At 37.5% G+C, this 18310-nt stretch overlaps 2 protein-coding genes and 1 pseudogene across 2 annotated transcripts; 2 read left to right on the top strand and 1 right to left on the bottom strand.

Annotated features, from left to right (window-relative positions):
* Positions 1-4952: 4952 nt before the first annotated feature.
* Positions 4953-5408, bottom strand: LOC113357054. Its single transcript, XM_026600314.1, has one exon. The coding sequence runs from the start codon at positions 5406-5408 to the stop codon at positions 4953-4955; it is 456 nt and encodes a 151-aa protein (XP_026456099.1).
* Positions 5409-8221: 2813 nt separating this feature from the next.
* Positions 8222-12621, top strand: LOC113311188 (annotated as a pseudogene).
* A 592-nt stretch (positions 12622-13213) lies between these two features.
* Positions 13214-15779, top strand: LOC113311181 (anti-sigma-I factor RsgI6-like). The gene is made up of 6 exons (XM_026560032.1): positions 13214-13387; positions 13509-13737; positions 13835-13998; positions 14105-14203; positions 14319-15110; positions 15220-15779. Exons 1-6 carry the CDS (start codon positions 13277-13279, stop codon positions 15598-15600), a joined length of 1776 nt encoding a protein of 591 aa, XP_026415817.1. The 5' UTR covers positions 13214-13276; the 3' UTR covers positions 15601-15779.
* The last annotated feature ends 2531 nt before the right edge of the window (positions 15780-18310 follow it).

The following is an 18310-nucleotide window of genomic DNA, read 5'->3' as shown; positions in this document are numbered from 1 at the left end:
TACAAAGCCCAAAGTCAGTTTAAGTTTTAAGCCCACGGTTAAGTTACAAACTATAAGCCCACTCTTCAGTTAAACTACAATCCCAGACTTCAGTTTGAAACAAAATTTAAACAAGCCCACAGAACTGTTTTGAGTTTAGGCTTATTGTTTTTAGGCTTACTCAAGCAAATGCAACAACCCAGTTGGGTCTTAGCCAAACCAATGCAGCACCACAGCTTCTCCTGCTCCTTTTCTTTTCCTTTGCTTTGGCTTGAACAGCAGCACCACAGGTAGTATCACAAGCTTTTTGGCTCTCAGTGCACTGCTACTCCTTTCTCCTCCAGCTCTTTTGCCTTTGCAGAAGCAGCACCAACTACCTGACACTCACTGTGTGTGATCAGTACACAGAAAAGGCATGGAATGGTGGAAGCAAAATGAACAACTGCATAAAGTAGTGCAGTTAGAACTGCAGATGAGCAGGCAGTTTTCAGAGATAACACAATTTTTATTTGTGCAGCAGGATCAAGTTGCAGATGTAATAGCAAGGTTACAGTCTCACAGAGTGCAAATTACAAGAGTGCAGTTGGACATAGATGGAGATATTGCCAGTTACAGCACAACTCAGTTGAGATTGTCAGTTCAATTGGACTGAAACATAGCTAACAACATGCAATGGCGCAGTGGTTGACAGTATACCATTTCAAGTAAGCTTCAGGTGACAGAGTTACAGATGCAATATGGCCTAAATGGCTGAAATCTGAACTGTAGCTGAGATTCTTATCAGTTCATAGAAGCATGAGCAGAATTAAGACACAAGTGTGCTTATCAGTTCAAATGTGCACAAGACACCAATCACAGAAATAAGCCAAAAGATGCAAGCTATGTTGCCAATACAGAGCAAGATGCTAAGATGCAAGTGTAACCAAGGATCAGATGGCACAATCTTTCAGAGGACAAGAAGGTTATAGGACACCTTATGCAGTTCACAGTGCTAGATGCAGTTGTACTGAGATGAAGTTACAGGTGCAGAACAGAATGATGTCAACTACACTAGCATGCTAGCACAGGACAAAAGTGACTAAATACAAGCTACAGAATGGGACTTAAATGCAGATGCACTTGAGATGCAGAACAGATATACAAGTTACAGATATGCACAGATTGAAAAACTAGTATGCATGGCATAGGACAAAATACTGGAGAGTATGCAGTTATGCACAAAGATGCAGGTGGAGCTAAAACAAGATGGATATACGATGAAGTGATGCAGAACTACATCTAAGTATGCAAATACAACTAAGTTAACAGAACAACAGATGATAGAATGATGCAGCTACAGATGCTGAAAACTGAAAAAATTAAAACTACATCTAAACTATATTATCAATAACAAGAAAACACAAAAATTAAACACATATATACAGGGTGAAAAGTTGAAAATCAGTGAAGAAGGCAAAAGAAGCAAATACACCGCTACCCAGTCCCCGGCAGCGGCGCCAAAAACTTTGTGGGCTGGTAAAGTTACCCACAGAAATACCTGCAAGTGCACAGGGTCAGTTGTAGTGAGTGTGCAAATGAGGGTTTGTCCACAGGGACTTGGAGGGTGTATGAATTGCTTCAAAGATTCTTCCTAGACTGATTCTAAGCTTAAGTGACAATGACAATCAGTGACAAAGAGTGAATTGGTTTGTGTTGAAACACAACTGAATTGTTGATGTAGCTGAACTAGTGACACAAAAAAATGTAAACAAAGTGAGAGATAAAAGGGAACTAAGGTCTTGATTCCACCATTAACCTACACTATGAACTTAGCTGATAGTATCATTCTTGTCCTTATAGCAGGTAAGGGTGAAGATTCTAGTCTTCCCTTTTACCTAAGGTTTTTCACCAGTGGATGAATCAATCACAACTAAGATATCAATCCTCAACTATGATTTTACTCCAAAGTACAAATTGTCTTGTTTAAGGCACAACTAGTCAAAGGTTAGTCTATCAAACATGAGTTGCAGTTTATCAACAGCTTATGCATCTAACTACAATTCATACATGGCATGCAATGTGAAAGTAAGGTGATGATGAAGTAAGATTGAAACTTTTCTAGAACAATTTAAGCATTCAAGAATCACACAAACAGCATAAATAAGATAGTACAAAGCTATGGTTTCATCTCAACCTTATCTTAGTGAACTAAAACATGATCAAATTATACTACTGGATGAAATGGTGAAATTACAGAACAGTAAGAGCTTGGTGCTCCGGCTATCCCGGGCATGAATTCTACTCACACCCACACACTCAATTTATAGTTACAATCTACAGAATTAGGGTTACAGATATTTCCCCCAAATTGAAAGCAGGGAAGTTGAATTTGGGTTACACAATTACCTAATTTGATGGGTCAAATATTGCCCATGCCGACTGCAGCTGCTCCTCTTCCTCTCCCTCATGCTGCTACGCTCAGCCTAGCTTCCTCTGCCCATCAACCTAGTTCACCAATTTCAAACCCTAACAGTGATAAGGATGGTGAAATAGACTAATAGGTTATCATAGGATGATGGGGTAGTGAGGGGATTTGTTGTTTGGTGAAGTAGGGTGGTTATGGAAGTTTGTTGAAGGCGGCTATGGCAGGGAATGGCGGTGGAAGGGAGTGGTGGTGTTGCAGAGGGTGAGGGAGGAAGATGGGTTCGATGGGGTTTGAGGAAGGGTCTGTTTGTTTTGCGGGTATAGGTGTTAGGTGTTGTAGTGTTGAGCGGTTGTAGAAAATTCGATGTCCAGCGAAGATGATACGTTGGATGATCACATCTGGATTGAATCGAACGGCTAAGATGGAACAGGCTTGCAGCGACCGTTGGATGCGTGATACAACAATTCTGACGGCTTAGATTGGAGTTAGGTACTATGATGTTTGACAGGAGCTTCAAGATTTGATGCGCGGTGATGAGGCGACCGTTGGATGATGTGATGGATCCGATCTGACGGCTCTCATGGAAATGGGTATGGATATGGAAATGGATTTGGGTAAGGGTAAGGGTTTTGGGCCTTGGGTATGCCAAGCCCATATCTTCTTTAAGGACAATTCTTCCTCTTCAAGCCCACCTCTAGTTGATCCGGCTCTTGCAAACATCATTTTTCGCTGCCTTTCTGCGGGAATCTTTACCGTTCCTTTGCTCTTTTCGCTCCTTGAGTTAACCAGGCTTTATTTAGTACCTAAAAATGCAAAATTAATTAAGAAAAGTATTTATTCTTGAAAACAACGAAAACAAAGAATATGGGATAAAATGGAGTGTTAGTGCACAAATGATGAGTTAAATGCCAATAAAAAGGTGCAAATATATACAATATTTGGCACTCATCAAGTATCGATGGTGCCAGTCAACAATCTACCAAGTTGTGGGATAACATATTTGCTAAATTTCGTGAAGAAACTATGAACATCAACGAGCGTGATGCAAATCGATTGTCCGGTCTCTTTGTTACAATCAACGCCCAAGTTGCCTTGTATGTCGCTGCTCTAATGCAAGCTGCTCGTGGTCGAGAGAGCGGTCTTGTCGATGTTGATGTCGAACGAAAGTGCCGAACTGATTGGCACCAAACATGGGATAAATTTTGCTTATGAAAATTGTTATCATATTTTGAAAGTGTTTCCTAAATATAATCTATAAGTGTTAGCAAACATGCAGAGTGTACCTGCAAGTTCACCATACACTTCTTCACCTTCAACGCCAGCTTCACAACCATCTAAATCATCTCATCCCCCGTCAGATAATCCATTTTCTTCACCAGAAACCACCAGAAACAACAATTCCAACTTGAATGTCAATACTGCAATTAAGAGAAAATTATTAGGAAGAAATCATGCAAGAGCAGCGAGAAAAGCTGCCCAAGAAGGAGAAGCATGTGACGGAGGTACTAGTACTTTGGAAACTTTGATAAATCATCAGAAGGTCGTCGAAAAACAAAGAATTGTAGATCGCAAGTTCTTGACTAAGGAGATGAAAAAACATCGACAAACTCAAGAAAAATTTGTTTCGGACTATGACAAAAATAAGATTCTAAATGCAGACACCGAAAAAATGAATGCCAGACAATTGATGGCATGGGAGATGGAGATGGACAGGTTAACAGAGGAACTGGAAGAAAAAAAACAAGAGAAACATGGAAAAACAATTTGGGGTTCAAGCTGAAGATGAGGATGATGAAGACGGCGATGAAGTAGTGTCACTTAATTAATTAATGTATCAGCTTTAATTTAAATTAATGTATCAGCTTTAATTTAAATGAATATGTAGTAGTAGTTTGGTTATGGTGAATGAAATTGTTCTGGTTATGAGGATTACCTGTCTCTGTGCAGAAGGCATCATGAATTTTACCCAAATAACTCATACTAGGTAAACCGTTCATCCGTCGTTCTTCACCTCTCTTCGGGTAATGTATTACATAGTTTCTAGAAAGAGATAAATCTTCATCTTCAGCGAATCTGGGATCATCCATAATCTAACCAGAAAGTAGAGAAGTTTTTGTAGAGAAGAAGTGATGTGTGAGTTTGAAACGGATGAAGTGAAGGATTTATAAGGAATGCTAGCGGTTGAGTCTCCACCGCTAGCGATTAAGTCTAGACCGCTGCTTTTAATGACTGTTAAAAGAGTTAAACTTAAAAAACAACATTATGGAACAACAAATGAAACTTAAACAATTTAAAACATAAAAATAAATAAAAATGAAACAATAATAAAAAAACAAAAACAAATGAAACAAACACTACTCAAACACTACTAAATTCGTCCCCCATCTCTTCCAAACTCAGCCCACAGATTCGCTCTGAGATCTTCCCTCAACCTGTTATACAGTGTTCTGTTCTCAATATGACTGGTCATTCGCGCATACTTCCTTGCAGGTTATCCTCTAGCTGGTATAATATCAGGCCTTAAGTCTTCATCTTGATGGTTAGTCCAATTCTTATTACGACGAGTCTCCTAGTATGCAGTTGTTTTGCCAATGCGAAGGTACTCATCATTAGAATCTAGAGGTATGCCATATCCTAAAATCCTCAAAGCCGAAGTAACCTTTTGTTCAGGGTTATGACCCTTAATATTCAGTACATCATACTGATAATTTAATTGAGATTTTACCTGACAAATCTCACCAATAATATTTAGCACCAAATGTCTAGGCATGCAGAATCGTCCTTGGAAATTTTCATCAGAGAACACACAGTCAAGAAGAAAATAATCTTGCATCAGCTTCTCGTGCCATTCATCCCGACCCCGGTACGTATATCTTCTTATGAAGACTTCTCTTGGCTCTGGATCTCTAGGTATTTGCCCCGATGAATATATCTGCATCAAGTTGTTGGTAACTTCTTTATCGTCATTTGTCTCATCATCAATTTGATTCAACGCCTGAACGGATTTTCGTTGTTGTTCTCCCATATGAATGCGCACTTATTCGACAGAAGAATCGATATCCATTGAGTTGAAGCAAAAAAAATTAAACAGATGATTAAGGTACAAAAGAGTGAGTAAGATAGAGTTAATGAGTAAATTAGGTGTGATTAAATTGAATTGAATGGGGTGAATTTATAGGAAAATGAGGGGGGAGGATAGTCATTATTTCACTGTTTAATAACCATCGAGAAAAGACCGGTCGGTTTTTTCTCGACCGCTTAACTCATTTCCCATAGTGGCTTCGCCAGTTTGCCAGGCCAGCTGGCCTGGTAAATGGAGGGTTTAGCCATTTGCCATAGGAACCGACCTAAGCGTAGGTACAAAACTGATCAAGCCCACCCTAGCCCACATGATATTTATAGTTCCGCCCCTCTTGTTCACTCTCTCTAGGGTCCAACCTGCATTTTTATCTCTTGACTTTACCTTTAGACGACCAAAATAATTTTTCCAGTTTTTATCCTCCCAGAAAAAATTCCGTCAAAACCCTAACCCTAAGCTTTCATATCTACACCGCTTAACTCATTTCTCATCGTAGCTCGGCCAGTTTGCCAGGCCAGCTGGCATGGCAAATGGAGGGTTTAGCCATTTGCCATAGGAACCGGCCTAAGAGCATCCACAGTGGGCGAGTATAACCAAAAATTTGGGATGAGATCGTAACACAGTGGGACGGAGTAAAGATCAAATCCCAACCAAAGATCAAAACCCAGACCATATTTAGTCGCGACCAAATCCCAAATCCTAATATAGTCGGGCGTAAATTTAAAATCCGTTTGTTGTCAGGCGTAAACTTAAATTGCGTTTGTTAACGGGCGTAAACCAAATTTACGTATGTTGGTGGGGCGGAATTTAAATTCACGTTTGTTGCGGGCGTAACATAAATTTACGCCTGATGAGACGGACAGCAGAATTCCGCGCGTTGCCAGACGGACACCAAAATTCCGCCTCTCTTGGGCGGACACCAAAATTCCGCCTCTCTTGGGCGGACACCAAAATTCCGCCCCATACGGGCGGACACCAAAATTCCGCCTCTCTTGGGCGGACACCAAAATTCCGCCCCTCTCAAACGGGTTTGCGTAGCAGATTTTTGACATGAAATGAAAATTTTCATTTCATGAAAATTTTCGAACGTTGGAATGATAAATTTTTCGAACGTTGGCGTTGGAGATTGCGTAGAAGATTTTTGACCGTTGGTAAGATATTTATCTTTTTCGAACGTTTGAAATTGAATGTTAATAACGGGTTTATTTTATACCTATATATACCAGATGAATTCCTTTAACATTTTCATATCATTCGTTGTATTCGGCAAGAAAAAAATAGTATCAGGAAGAAATAAGTCTGCAACTTTTTCAATCTCTTTTAATTCCCAATACACCAAATTAACAGTTTTAAAAAAAAATTCATTAGAATCCATATGAAATCAATCTACTGCATATTCATTACAGACTTTAGAATACAAGCATTCCACAACCATACTACCATAAGAACATTACTGCCACTACACATCCATTCAAAATTGAATACATTCAAAATCCAATAAACAACCGCAACCTCAACTTCTTAAGAAAGAAGAAGGGTCGCTTACTGAAGGTGTTCATTCTTCCATGAATTTCATCTCCACTTTAAACCTATTGTAAAAATCATAAAATCCCAAACTGATATGAACAAAACTCAAATTAAAAAATTAAAAATTGACAAAACATAAATTAAACGTAAACCCAATTCATATCATTAAAAAAATCAATCTTCTTAACCCTGATTTTGGAAAACCCCCAAAAAATGTTTTAATTCTATCAAAACCCTAACTTTTAAAATTGTGAAATTCAAACATAAATTATCACAATCAAGTAAGAATATGATGATAAAAGAACGCCATAACTACGATTCACACCTTTTTAATGAAGTTATTGATCGATTTTGATTAAAAATCTTGTCTCACTCGACTAAAATTGGTGGTGGAGACTTGGTAGAGATGTAGAGTGGTAGACTAGTAGTATTGTTAGTAGAGAAGAATAAGAATACGAAGAAGAAAGAAGAAGAAAAAGATATGTAGAGTGGTAGACTGGTAGTACTGTTAGTAGAGAAGAATAAGAATACGAAGAAGAAGAAGAAAAGAGAGAAGAAGAAACAGTTGTAGGTTAGTAGTGGAGATGTGGTCTGTTAATGAAAACCTATAATGGGCGGAAATTTTGGATACGCCCGTCTCAGGCGTAAAAATATTTTACGCCTGACAAATTCATCACGCGGACAGAAGATGTCCGTCCGTACAATTCCTCATGCGGACACCAGATGTTCGGCCGTCTGATCTCACACGTGCTGTGTGACCGTGTTTAACTCGGGCGGAATTTATTTTTACGTTTCTTCGAGCGGTCATTTGGAATCCGTCTGATCAACGGGCGGAATTTAAGATTCCGCCCCATACGAAACGAAATTTATATTTACGCTTGATAACAGACGTGATTTATATTTACGCCCGTTTGAAACGTAATTTATAATTCCGCGCAGAAATGAAACGTAACTAATACTTCCGCCCGTCTTCATGCATAAAATTGTTTTACGCGCGACCAAATTTGGTCTTCTCCCCATAACGTCACAATACAGATTAAACTCATATTTAGTCTTTTTTTTTGGTGTTTGATCTTTGAGTTTAGTCGTACCATTGCAGTCGCTCTAAGCGTGGGTACAAAACTGATCAAACCCACCCTAGCCCACATGATATTTATAGTTCCGCCCCTCTTGTTCACTCTCTCTAGGGTCCAACCTGCATTTTTATCTCTTGACTTTCGCTTTATCTTCCCAGAATTTTTTTTTCCAGTTTTATCTTCCCAGAAAAAATTCCGTCAAAACCCTAAGCTTTCATATCTATTCTCCCACCACATCAAGGGCATCCCACATCATGCTAAAAGAGCGCTTGAGCGTAATTCTTAAGATGAAAACAAACGACGTCAAAGCAATCGTTCAAAGACGAACTTATCAGAAATAAGGTATTAAAATTTTATCTCTTTTGAGCAATTTTTGTAGTTTCTGTTCTTTAATCTTCATGATTTTGTTGTCGTTGTCAACTTTCTTGAAAAATCCTTAGTTATGTACCGTAATTAGTTGTGATAGGGTTTTAGAATAATGGGTTTTGCATAATAATGAACATAACACAGTCAAGGACTGACTAATTCGATTCATTCCATTCATTGACACAGCCACTTCATATAAAGGAACGGAGACTACTTGAACAATTTGTATCACAGGTTATCTTTTGCAATTGAAACCTTGAATACCCGAGCCGGAGAAACACAAAATTCAGGGTTTTTCGATGGTTTATAAGGGAAAGAGAGTTGGTACAACCAACAGCAGCAGCAATGTCAGCAAGAAAAAACAAAAACCAGATTGCAAAGCCATGAAAGTTGAAGAAGAGAGATATGGGTAGGAATGACAACAGCAGCACGTTATGTGTCAATTTACCGACCCGGAAGGAGTACCTTTAGGAGCTTCTATGTATCTTCCACACGATGCTGGACCTCTTCAGCTTCAACTACTCGTCAATAAGCTTCTTAATAATGTAAGTCTTCTGAAATGATATGGGATTTTATCAGTAATTTCTATGAAAAGAATTATATTGTATTAGTAATTGCATCGGTTTTCGGTTTTTTCAGGAGGAAAAATTACCATATTCATTTTACATATCAGATCAGGAGCTTATAGTGCAGCTAGGAGTGTATCTAGAGAAAAATAAAGGTTAAAAGGATTGCACCTCTTTTTTTCTTCAGTTTCCATATGCATGATTGTTTGCTCAAAAAGATGTTGACAAAGTCGAGTTTCTTGTAATTGTAGTTTCTGCGGAGAAGGTATTGAAGATTGTTTAACAACCTCGAGCAGTTTTTCGTATACGTCCATCGTTGTTCTGCCACAATTGCTGGTACCGGATATTTGATTGAACTTTCTTTTGTGATATTGATGCTTGAGGAAGCAGTTTTGTGGAGGCTGATTATCGTATACCCCTTTTGCTGGCCCTGCAGGTCATGAAGGCGAGGTTGTTGCTGTTGCGTTCAGCCCTGATGGCAGACAACTGGCTAGTGGATCTGGTGATACAACTGTGAGATTATGGGATCTTACTACTCAAACCCCATTATACACTTGTATAGGTGCACTATTAGATGCCTTTCTATTTGAATTTCATTTTAATGGTTTGTTTTTCCCAGCTAGATGATCGAAATTCCATTTCTGTGGCATGTATTTGGTTTATTTTAGGCGACTAATGTTTATAAAGGCAGTTGGATTTCCCTGCAATCTCTTAAGCGTTATAATTGGTAGTGGTTGAATAATTGAATTTATGTTTCACGCTGTCACTTTATCGGCTTCAACCTTAAGCTGTCTGTGGCATGGACTCAGACTTACCTAAGTATACTTACTGTCTTTACATCTTATGCAGGTCATAAACAGTATGTTCTTTGTCTTGCATGGTCACCTGATGGTAAGCATCTTGTTAGTGGTAGCAAGGATGGGGAAATTCTAAGCTGGGACACACAGACAGGGAAGCAATTAGGAATGCCATTCAAAGTAAAATAAATTCACTTATTGGTCTTATTTATACCATGTTCTTTGTAGGTTATCTGCTACTGTGCTAAGAATAGTTTCATACTCTTACTCGTACTCCAGGGCCACAAAAAATGGATTACTTCCATATCATGGGAGCCTTTACACCTGAGTTCTCCGTGCCGCTGCTTTGCAACTTCAAGTAAAGATGGGGACGTACGTGTTTGGGACATTTCATTCAGAAGATGTGTTTTATCTCTTACGGGACACACTGATGCAGTAACTTGTGTTAAATTGAGTGGAGAGGGAGTGATATATTCAAGGTACACCTTTTCTTTCATTTTTATTCCAAGGATGGACATATACAAATGTTCAACAGCTTCTCTTCATTTCAGTGTAAACCTTATTGCTCTAAACATTAACGCCAAAAGTAATTGATAACCAAATATATTTGCTGTTGGAGAAAAACATTTACTTAACAAGTTTTAGAGGTTTAGCCGAGTTTACCCACCTGTCCAAGTAAATTATTGCAGCTCCCATGATAGAACAATTAAAGTATGGGACACTACACAAGGAAAGTTAATTCGCAAACTGGAGGTAATCTTTTCTTTTGCTGCCACTGGTTAATGATTCAAGTTTCATTCAACCTTTTCTCGTATACTTTCATAAGAACTGGCTTTTTGTCCCTAATTGAGTGTTTCCTTTTCCTTGGATTATACTTTGCTGATTCAGTTCTTTGGTTTTTAACATAGGGGCATGCACATTGGGTGAATACTCCTTCATTGAACACTGAATATGTGCTCCGCACAGGAGCATATGACCATACTGGAAAACAGTATTCATCACCCGAGGAAATGAAACAGGTAATTGTCCATCTCAAGTCTCTTACTTCAGCCTTGTGATGTTACAGCCTCTTTAAGAAGCTGCATATTGCAAGTTTGGACCTCTTTTATCTGCTACAACGGCTTTCCTACATTTCTGCTGTTGTAGCAGCAGTTTTGGAACACTGTAAACCTTGCTTCGTATGTTTTGTTAGGTAGCTCTTGAGAGGTACAAAAAATTAAAAGAAAATGCTCCTGAAAGATTGGTTTCGGGATCTGATGATCATACCTTGCTCCTTTGGGAGCCTGATAATCACGAACCAGCAAAGCAATTGAAGGGACACCAGCAGGTAAGCCACCTGCTTGTTTTCTTTTTGTAATTTTCAGTCCCTAAAACTGGATTGGCAGGCCTTGGGAACAATAGCAAATTTTGGAACTTTCAGAAGCTTAACCCGATATCTTAGGCTTTCTTGACGCCCTCAGTTTAGGATTATTAGCATCGAATAGTTTCAAATGGGTAATGAACCTTAGTTTGCCCATCAATTAGAAATCAATATTGACTTGGTCACTTCTTGTGTTTACTCAAATGAAAGTTGTAAATTTTATGTGCAGTAAAATGTATTTACATCAACTCACGAGAGACTTCAAAACTGCCTTACAGGTTGTGAACCATGTTTACTTCTCCCCGGACGGTCAATGGATAGTAAGTGCTTCATTTGACAAGTCAGTCAAGTTGTGGAATGGTACCACTGGGAATTATGTTGCAACTTTCCGCGGACATGTTGGATGTGTGTATCAGCTAAGGTTTGAATTTTATCATAGTTTTCCATTTCTTTTTCTTTCTTTCAGTTAAGTTAATGTCCTTAGCCCCCTCTGTTTTCTGCTTATTTTGCAGCTGGTCTGCTGATAGTAGGCTTCTTTTGAGTGGTAGCAAGGATTCTACGCTGAAGGTAATAGTTTATGAGAGAAGCAACAGCATTGTATTTTCCAGTTTATCCCCTCTTTGTTTTGTTTTTTTTTGCTACTAATAAGGATTAAACTTTGAATCTTCGCTTCTTCCAAATCTTATATACACTGCAGGTTTGGGATATCCAGAAGCTAAAGTTAAAGCAGGATCTTCCAGGTCATGAGGACGATGTAACTCTTCTAAGATTTTGACCCTTAAATTTTTATCTTTCTGCCATCATTCATAACTTCAGAACCCAACACTATTTTGAATTTACTGTTATCTGACAAGGTTTTTGACGTGGATTGGAGTCCGGATGGCGAGAAGGTAGCCTCAGGAGGCAACGACAGAAAGCTGAAATTATGGATGTAGTAGAGATGAAGTGAGTCAGTCTTATACCATTACTTAGTAAATCATGCCTAATTGATATTTATACAAACCAAAATCAAACCCAGTCAAATCCATATTTTTTGTTGAACAAAAAACTTGCAGCTCTTTTTAGGATGATAATCCTGATGTTTTCATTATCAGTCAGGTTCAATTTCTAGGCAACACTAATGACATTCCAAGCAACCGGCACACGTAGGATACTGCGGCATTTCGGTTTATTCTAAAAGCAAATGTCCTTTATGCAAATCAAGTTACAACTTTGTAATCTTCCTTTACAAGATTGAAGATATCAGCAGGAACATTAAACAAACAAAATTTGGGATTAATTATAACCTTCACATAGATTTTAGGGGTGACATTTTTCTCTGAGAAAACCCATAACTAAAACTTCACAATGACATATCTGTTACCTAATCCCAGTCTCCAACACCTCCTTGAAAATCAACTCACTTAATTTATAGATAGGTTTTTGTGTTTTTATTTACGAAGTGTTTTAGTATCATTACGGATTCACACCTCCTTGAAAATCAACTCACCCGCTATCTGAGCAATTTTTTTTTTTTTTTTTATCAAGAATAATGAACGACATTTAATAAATTCATTTAATTTAGATAAGTTTTTGTGTTTTTACTTATAAAGTGTTTTGCCAGTATCATTACGGATTCACAATCATTCAATGTGTTGGGATCGCGAGTTGCCGTTAATTCTCATTTTCAGGACTTAAATATCGCAATTTCCCTATTTTTCTTTTTGTTTGAATCAAATTTCCTTAACTGTTTGATCACCTTCAATCAACATACAATGTACTTGGCTAATAATTATAATTGCACATTATGGATTTTCCTAAATTTCATTCACCAAATGTTATCCTAATATATATGAATGCGCTCAAGGCTCAATGGCCTTGTCACAATATTTAATTTGTAATATCAACATAGAAAAAGTGCTTACAAATGGAAGCTTGCTAATGCCTTCTTTAATGAAAAGATTTCCATGCCATGTATAGATTCTCCAAGCATTAATTGACATTCTAAATATAACTTGGATTACTCAGAAAGTACACAATCTGCATTCATTTGCTTCTGTATATATATCCACCATTGTTCTTCATATTTTATCAACCAAAACTGCACTATCATCACATTGCTGTTTATCTTCCTCATCGTCTAATGGAGATCGTTAAAGCACCAAAAGCATTGCTTTTCATTCTGTCTTCAATTATACTGTTTGCAGGCTACACAATCGACGCGTTGTCTTACGATCACTCTGCAACTATTGAGGTAATATATGGCACTTGATCAATTCATTATATCAATATATACATGTTATATCTACAGAGAGGCTCGGCCGAATATAAAATCTCAAATCTTGATTTTTTTTGCTATATTTCTTGTCCTGCAGTGTTTAAAAGAACCTTTGAAGCCTCAATACAGTGGAGGGATAATTGTAAATCCAGAGTTCTCATATGGTCTCAAAGGATGGTCTTCTTTTGGTGGTAACGGCGGAAAGATAATGCATAAAACGTCAGAGGATGGAAACAGCTTCATCGTCGCTCACAGTAGAAATCAACCTTATGATACTTTCTCACAGAAGATCTACCTACATAAGGAAAACCTCTATGCTTTCTCCGGTACAAGAAAAATGTTCCCATAAATTACCAATATCATCCGATTTTCTATTTTTCACGGTCAAGTCTTAACTAGAAAATTGTAAACTTTGGTTTTCAGCTTGGATACAAGTCAGCCACGGAAAAGGGCCAGTAACGGCTGTTTTTAAAACAACCGACGGTTTTACATATGCGGGTTCTGCTGTTGCTAGATCTGGTTGTTGGTCCATGCTCAAAGGTGGCCTCACTGTCGATTCATCTGGCTATGCTGAACTTTATTTTCAGGTATGTAGTTCTTGTTTACATCTTATCTTCAGAACCCTGCATAATTTCAGCCAACAGGATGGAGTTTAATTAACTAATTTCTCCTTCACATTCATCGATTTTCCAGAGCAACAATACAAATGCGGAAATATGGGTAGATAATGTTTCATTGCAACCATTTACTAAAGAGCAATGGAGATCTCACCAAGTCGAAGGTATTAACAAGGTATGAAACTAATATGGAAACAAAGATTCAGATAATACTTTATTTTGTATTTTTCGGTTCATCGTTCGTTACCCTCTCAATTGATGTACATGTATTGTAATATAATATTACCCAGGCACGTAAGAGGGATGTAAAAGTTCATGTAATCGATTCAAAGGGTGAAACTCTACAAGGCGCAAATATCCACTTCAGGCCTAGGCAAAACAAAGCAAGCTTCCCATTTGGGTGTGTCATAAATAAGGATATCATAGGTAACCAAGCCGCCCAGAACTGGTTCTTGTCTAGGTTCTCTGTGACCGTTTTCGGGAATGAGTTGAAGTGGTATGCCACTGAAAGGTTCCGTGGAGTGGAGAACTACACTGACGCTGATGCCATGTTAGCATTTGCAAAACAAAACGGTATACCTGTTAGAGGTCACTGTATCTTCTGGGATGACCCAGATTACCAACCCAAGTGGGTACCTTCACTTTCACCAGAAGAAATAAAAGATGCAGCATATAAGAGGCTCCAATCTGTCGTATCGAGATACTCAGGTCAATTTATTAATTGGGATGTTAATAACGAAAACTTACATTTTCAGTACTTTGAACAAATTCTGGGGGCAAATGCTTCAGATGTTTTCTTTCAAATGGCAAACCAGCTAGATCCAGCAACAAGATTGTTCATGAATGAATTCAATACATTGGAGTGGAGTGGTGATACCTCAGCGTCACCGGCGCAGTATGTAGCCAAGCTTCAAGAAATTGGAAACTTCTATCAGGGTCCTAGAGGGATAGGATTAGAGAGTCATTTTGGCACTCCCAACATTCCTTATGTGAGAGCCGCCCTTGATACTCTTGCTTCAGCAGGAGTTCCCATATGGCTTACAGAATTGGACGTAAGCGTAGAGAACGGTACAGAAATGCAGGTATATCATTTTCGATAATTTAGAGTTGTCATTTTAGAAACAGATGTGTACCGTTAATACAGACAGAAATTTGTGAAATAACAAATTTTGATGAATTGCTTTGGATCAGGCGTCATACTTGGAGCAGATCCTAAGGGAAGCCCATTCTCACACTGCAGTTGAGGGGATTGTCCTGTGGGCAGCAAGGAATGAAACGGGATGTTATCGGATGTGTTTGACAGATGAAAATTACAACAACCTTCCAACTGGTGTTGTAGTGGACAAGCTGATCGATGAGTGGAAACCTCAAATCTCAGAGGGATTAACTGATAGTAATGGTGAGTTCAAGACTTTGCTCTTCCATGGGCATTATGATGTGGCAATTAATCACCCATCCATGAATTCCACATTTTCTCGGAGGTTCGAAGTGACTGCACCAGAAACTTCAGCACGGAATTCGGAGGATACAACAATATCACCAATGATACTTCATGTACAAGTTGATGTATGATAAATACTTGTGCGCATTCAGTGATATATTGCATACCAACATTTACTGCCAACAGATATTATGTGTTAATGAGCGTGTAAGACGAAAAAGAAACTGCGAGAAGTAATTACTTAAACATTGTCAGCATAATATGATTGATACCTGCTGGAATGTGAATTGATGAGCTCCCTTTTTTTGTTTGTTGTTGTCGTCGTCGTCATTCTTTAAAACTTTGTTTCACAATGCAACCTTCTTTATCACAAAATCTTATGTCAAAACTTGAATGATTCCGATTAGGGTTTATGTGAGTTGGGAAAGATATTGAGGTGAGGTAGGTTCTATAAACGAGAAGGGTAGATTGGCAAAGTATGTTTTGAGTCTTTTTTAAAGAGGAAGGGTTTCTACCCTAAGGTTTAAGAGCCGTTTTTGAGAGATGAAGGATTTCTACCCTCTTTATATTTTTCCAAGGGTTGGAGAGCCGTTTTTTTTACTTTATTTTTTATCGAAGGTTTCAGAGCCGGTTTTTAGAGTTGAAAGGTTTCTATTTTTATTTTATTTTTTATCATGGGCTTAAGAGTTGCCGTTTCAATCTTTATTTTGTCAAGGGGAACTTAGGTGCAGGCCCAAAAAAATTTATTTTCTTAACGTCATGCCCATAATTAATTTTGGATACTGTCACACCCAAAGTTTTTTAGAAAATGTGTAGTTACTCTATTACCCTCAGCGGTTTCTTTTCTCCTCCTCCAAAAATTCTGTAACGAATTTGCAGAGTAAATTTCTTTCTCCATTTAAATCCTAGAAAATCAATTTCATACTCTAAAAAACCAACCTATAAACTACTTACAGTTTACAAATCCTAGAAACAACATTTCGAAAAAAATGAACGAAACACAAACACAAACAAAATCAACATTTTATTTTCCTTCGATACTTTCACTTTCAGTTAACGAAAAATAAATGTGGATAACAAGTTATGCAGTACAAAAATAAATGTGGATAACAAGTTATGCAGTAAAAAAAAATTGCATAACTAGTTATGTAGTACGAAGAAAATGTGCATAACCAGTTATGCAAATGCATAACAAGTTATGCAGTACAAAAAAAAGTGCATAACTAGTTATGCAGATGCATCAAAGGTTATGCTTATCATAAATCACTGCGGATGCAAAAAAAAATGCATAACTAGTTGTGCAGTACAAAGAAAATGTGCATAACAAGTTATGCAGTACAAAAAAAATGTGCATAACCAGTTATGCAGATGCATTACAAGTTATGCAGTACAAAAAAAATGTGCATAACTAGTTATGCAGTACAAAGAAAATGTGCATAACTTGTTATGTGGCACAAAAAAAATGTGCATAACCAGTTATGCAGATGCATAAGACATTATGCAGTACAGAACAATGTGCATAACTAGTTATACAGATGCATCAAAGGTTATGCTTATCATAAATCACTGCAGATGCAAAAAAAATATGCATAACTAGTTATGCAGTACAAAGAAAATGTGCATAACAAGTTATGCAGTACAAAAAAGATATGCATAACCAGTTATGCAGATGCATAACTTGTTATGTGGCACAAAAATAAATGTGCATAACCAGTTATGCAAATGCATAACAATGTGCATAACTAGTTATGCAGATGCATCAAAGGTTATGCTTATCATAAATCACTGCAGATGCAAAAAAAAAAAATGCATAACTAGTTATGCAGTACAAAGAAAATGTGCATAACTAGTTATGCAATACAAAGAAAATGTGCATAACCAGTTATGCAGATGCATAACTTGTTATGTAGCACAAGTAAAATAAATGTTATGCAGTAAAAAAAAAATATGCATAACATCTTATGCATGTGCAATCAAAGACAACAGAAACTCAAAATCCCCAGATTTAAATCGCAGATTTTGAAACAGAAACCCTAGTTTATTGAGAAGATTATTCAGAAAAGGATTTGGGAAAAGATTTAACAAAGAGAAAGCTATTTTCGTGGTCTAGAGAAATATTTGACAAAGGGAAAGATCCAAATGTTAAAAACGAAGAATCAGAGTTCACCATTATTTTCTTCTCGCTTCTCTCTGTTCGTCTCTTGAAGAAAATGGTAGTTTGGCCTTTTAAAAACTGAGGAGCAAAATTTCAGAAAATTATGGGTCTGCTACGAATTTTTGACGGGAAAATGGGTGCGCGCCTGAACTTTTCTGTCTGTGGGTTTGACAGTGGTGGAAGTTAAGAAAATGGGTCTGTCTGTAGTTTTCACTTTTGTCAAAGGCTTAAGAGCCTCTTTTGGAACGATTTTTTGGGGACCATGATTTTTTTGGGATCATGGTTTTATTTTGGGTAAAGACATTAAAAGTAAATCTAGGTCACCCCTTATCTAGATATTTATATTAATGCCTAAATTACCCTCCTGATTAATTTTGGGTGGTGATTAGTTAGTGTTAATAATAATTAGTGTAATGATTAGTGAGATGATTAAGTTAAAGATAATTAGTGAGATTAAAAAATCAGATGGTTTTTTTTTTTTAAAAGTAGAATTATTGAGAGAGTAAAGTTAGAGAAGACGAAGAAGGAAACCATGAAAATGATGGATTTTACCAACCACAACCGGAGGAAGGGTATTTGGGTACCCATGTATGCTTCAAACTTAGATAATGTTGGTTGAATTGCTCCAAACTTTAAAAAAAAATGAAATTTTTTATGTAGATTTGGGCCAGTTCGGTTACCATATG

Source organism: Papaver somniferum, chromosome 1 (genome assembly GCF_003573695.1).
Source record: "Papaver somniferum cultivar HN1 chromosome 1, ASM357369v1, whole genome shotgun sequence".
In the NCBI taxonomy this organism is placed as follows: Eukaryota; Viridiplantae; Streptophyta; class Magnoliopsida; order Ranunculales; family Papaveraceae; genus Papaver; species Papaver somniferum.
Note: the sequence above shows the minus strand (reverse complement) of the source record. Positions and strands in the feature narration are given on the sequence as shown.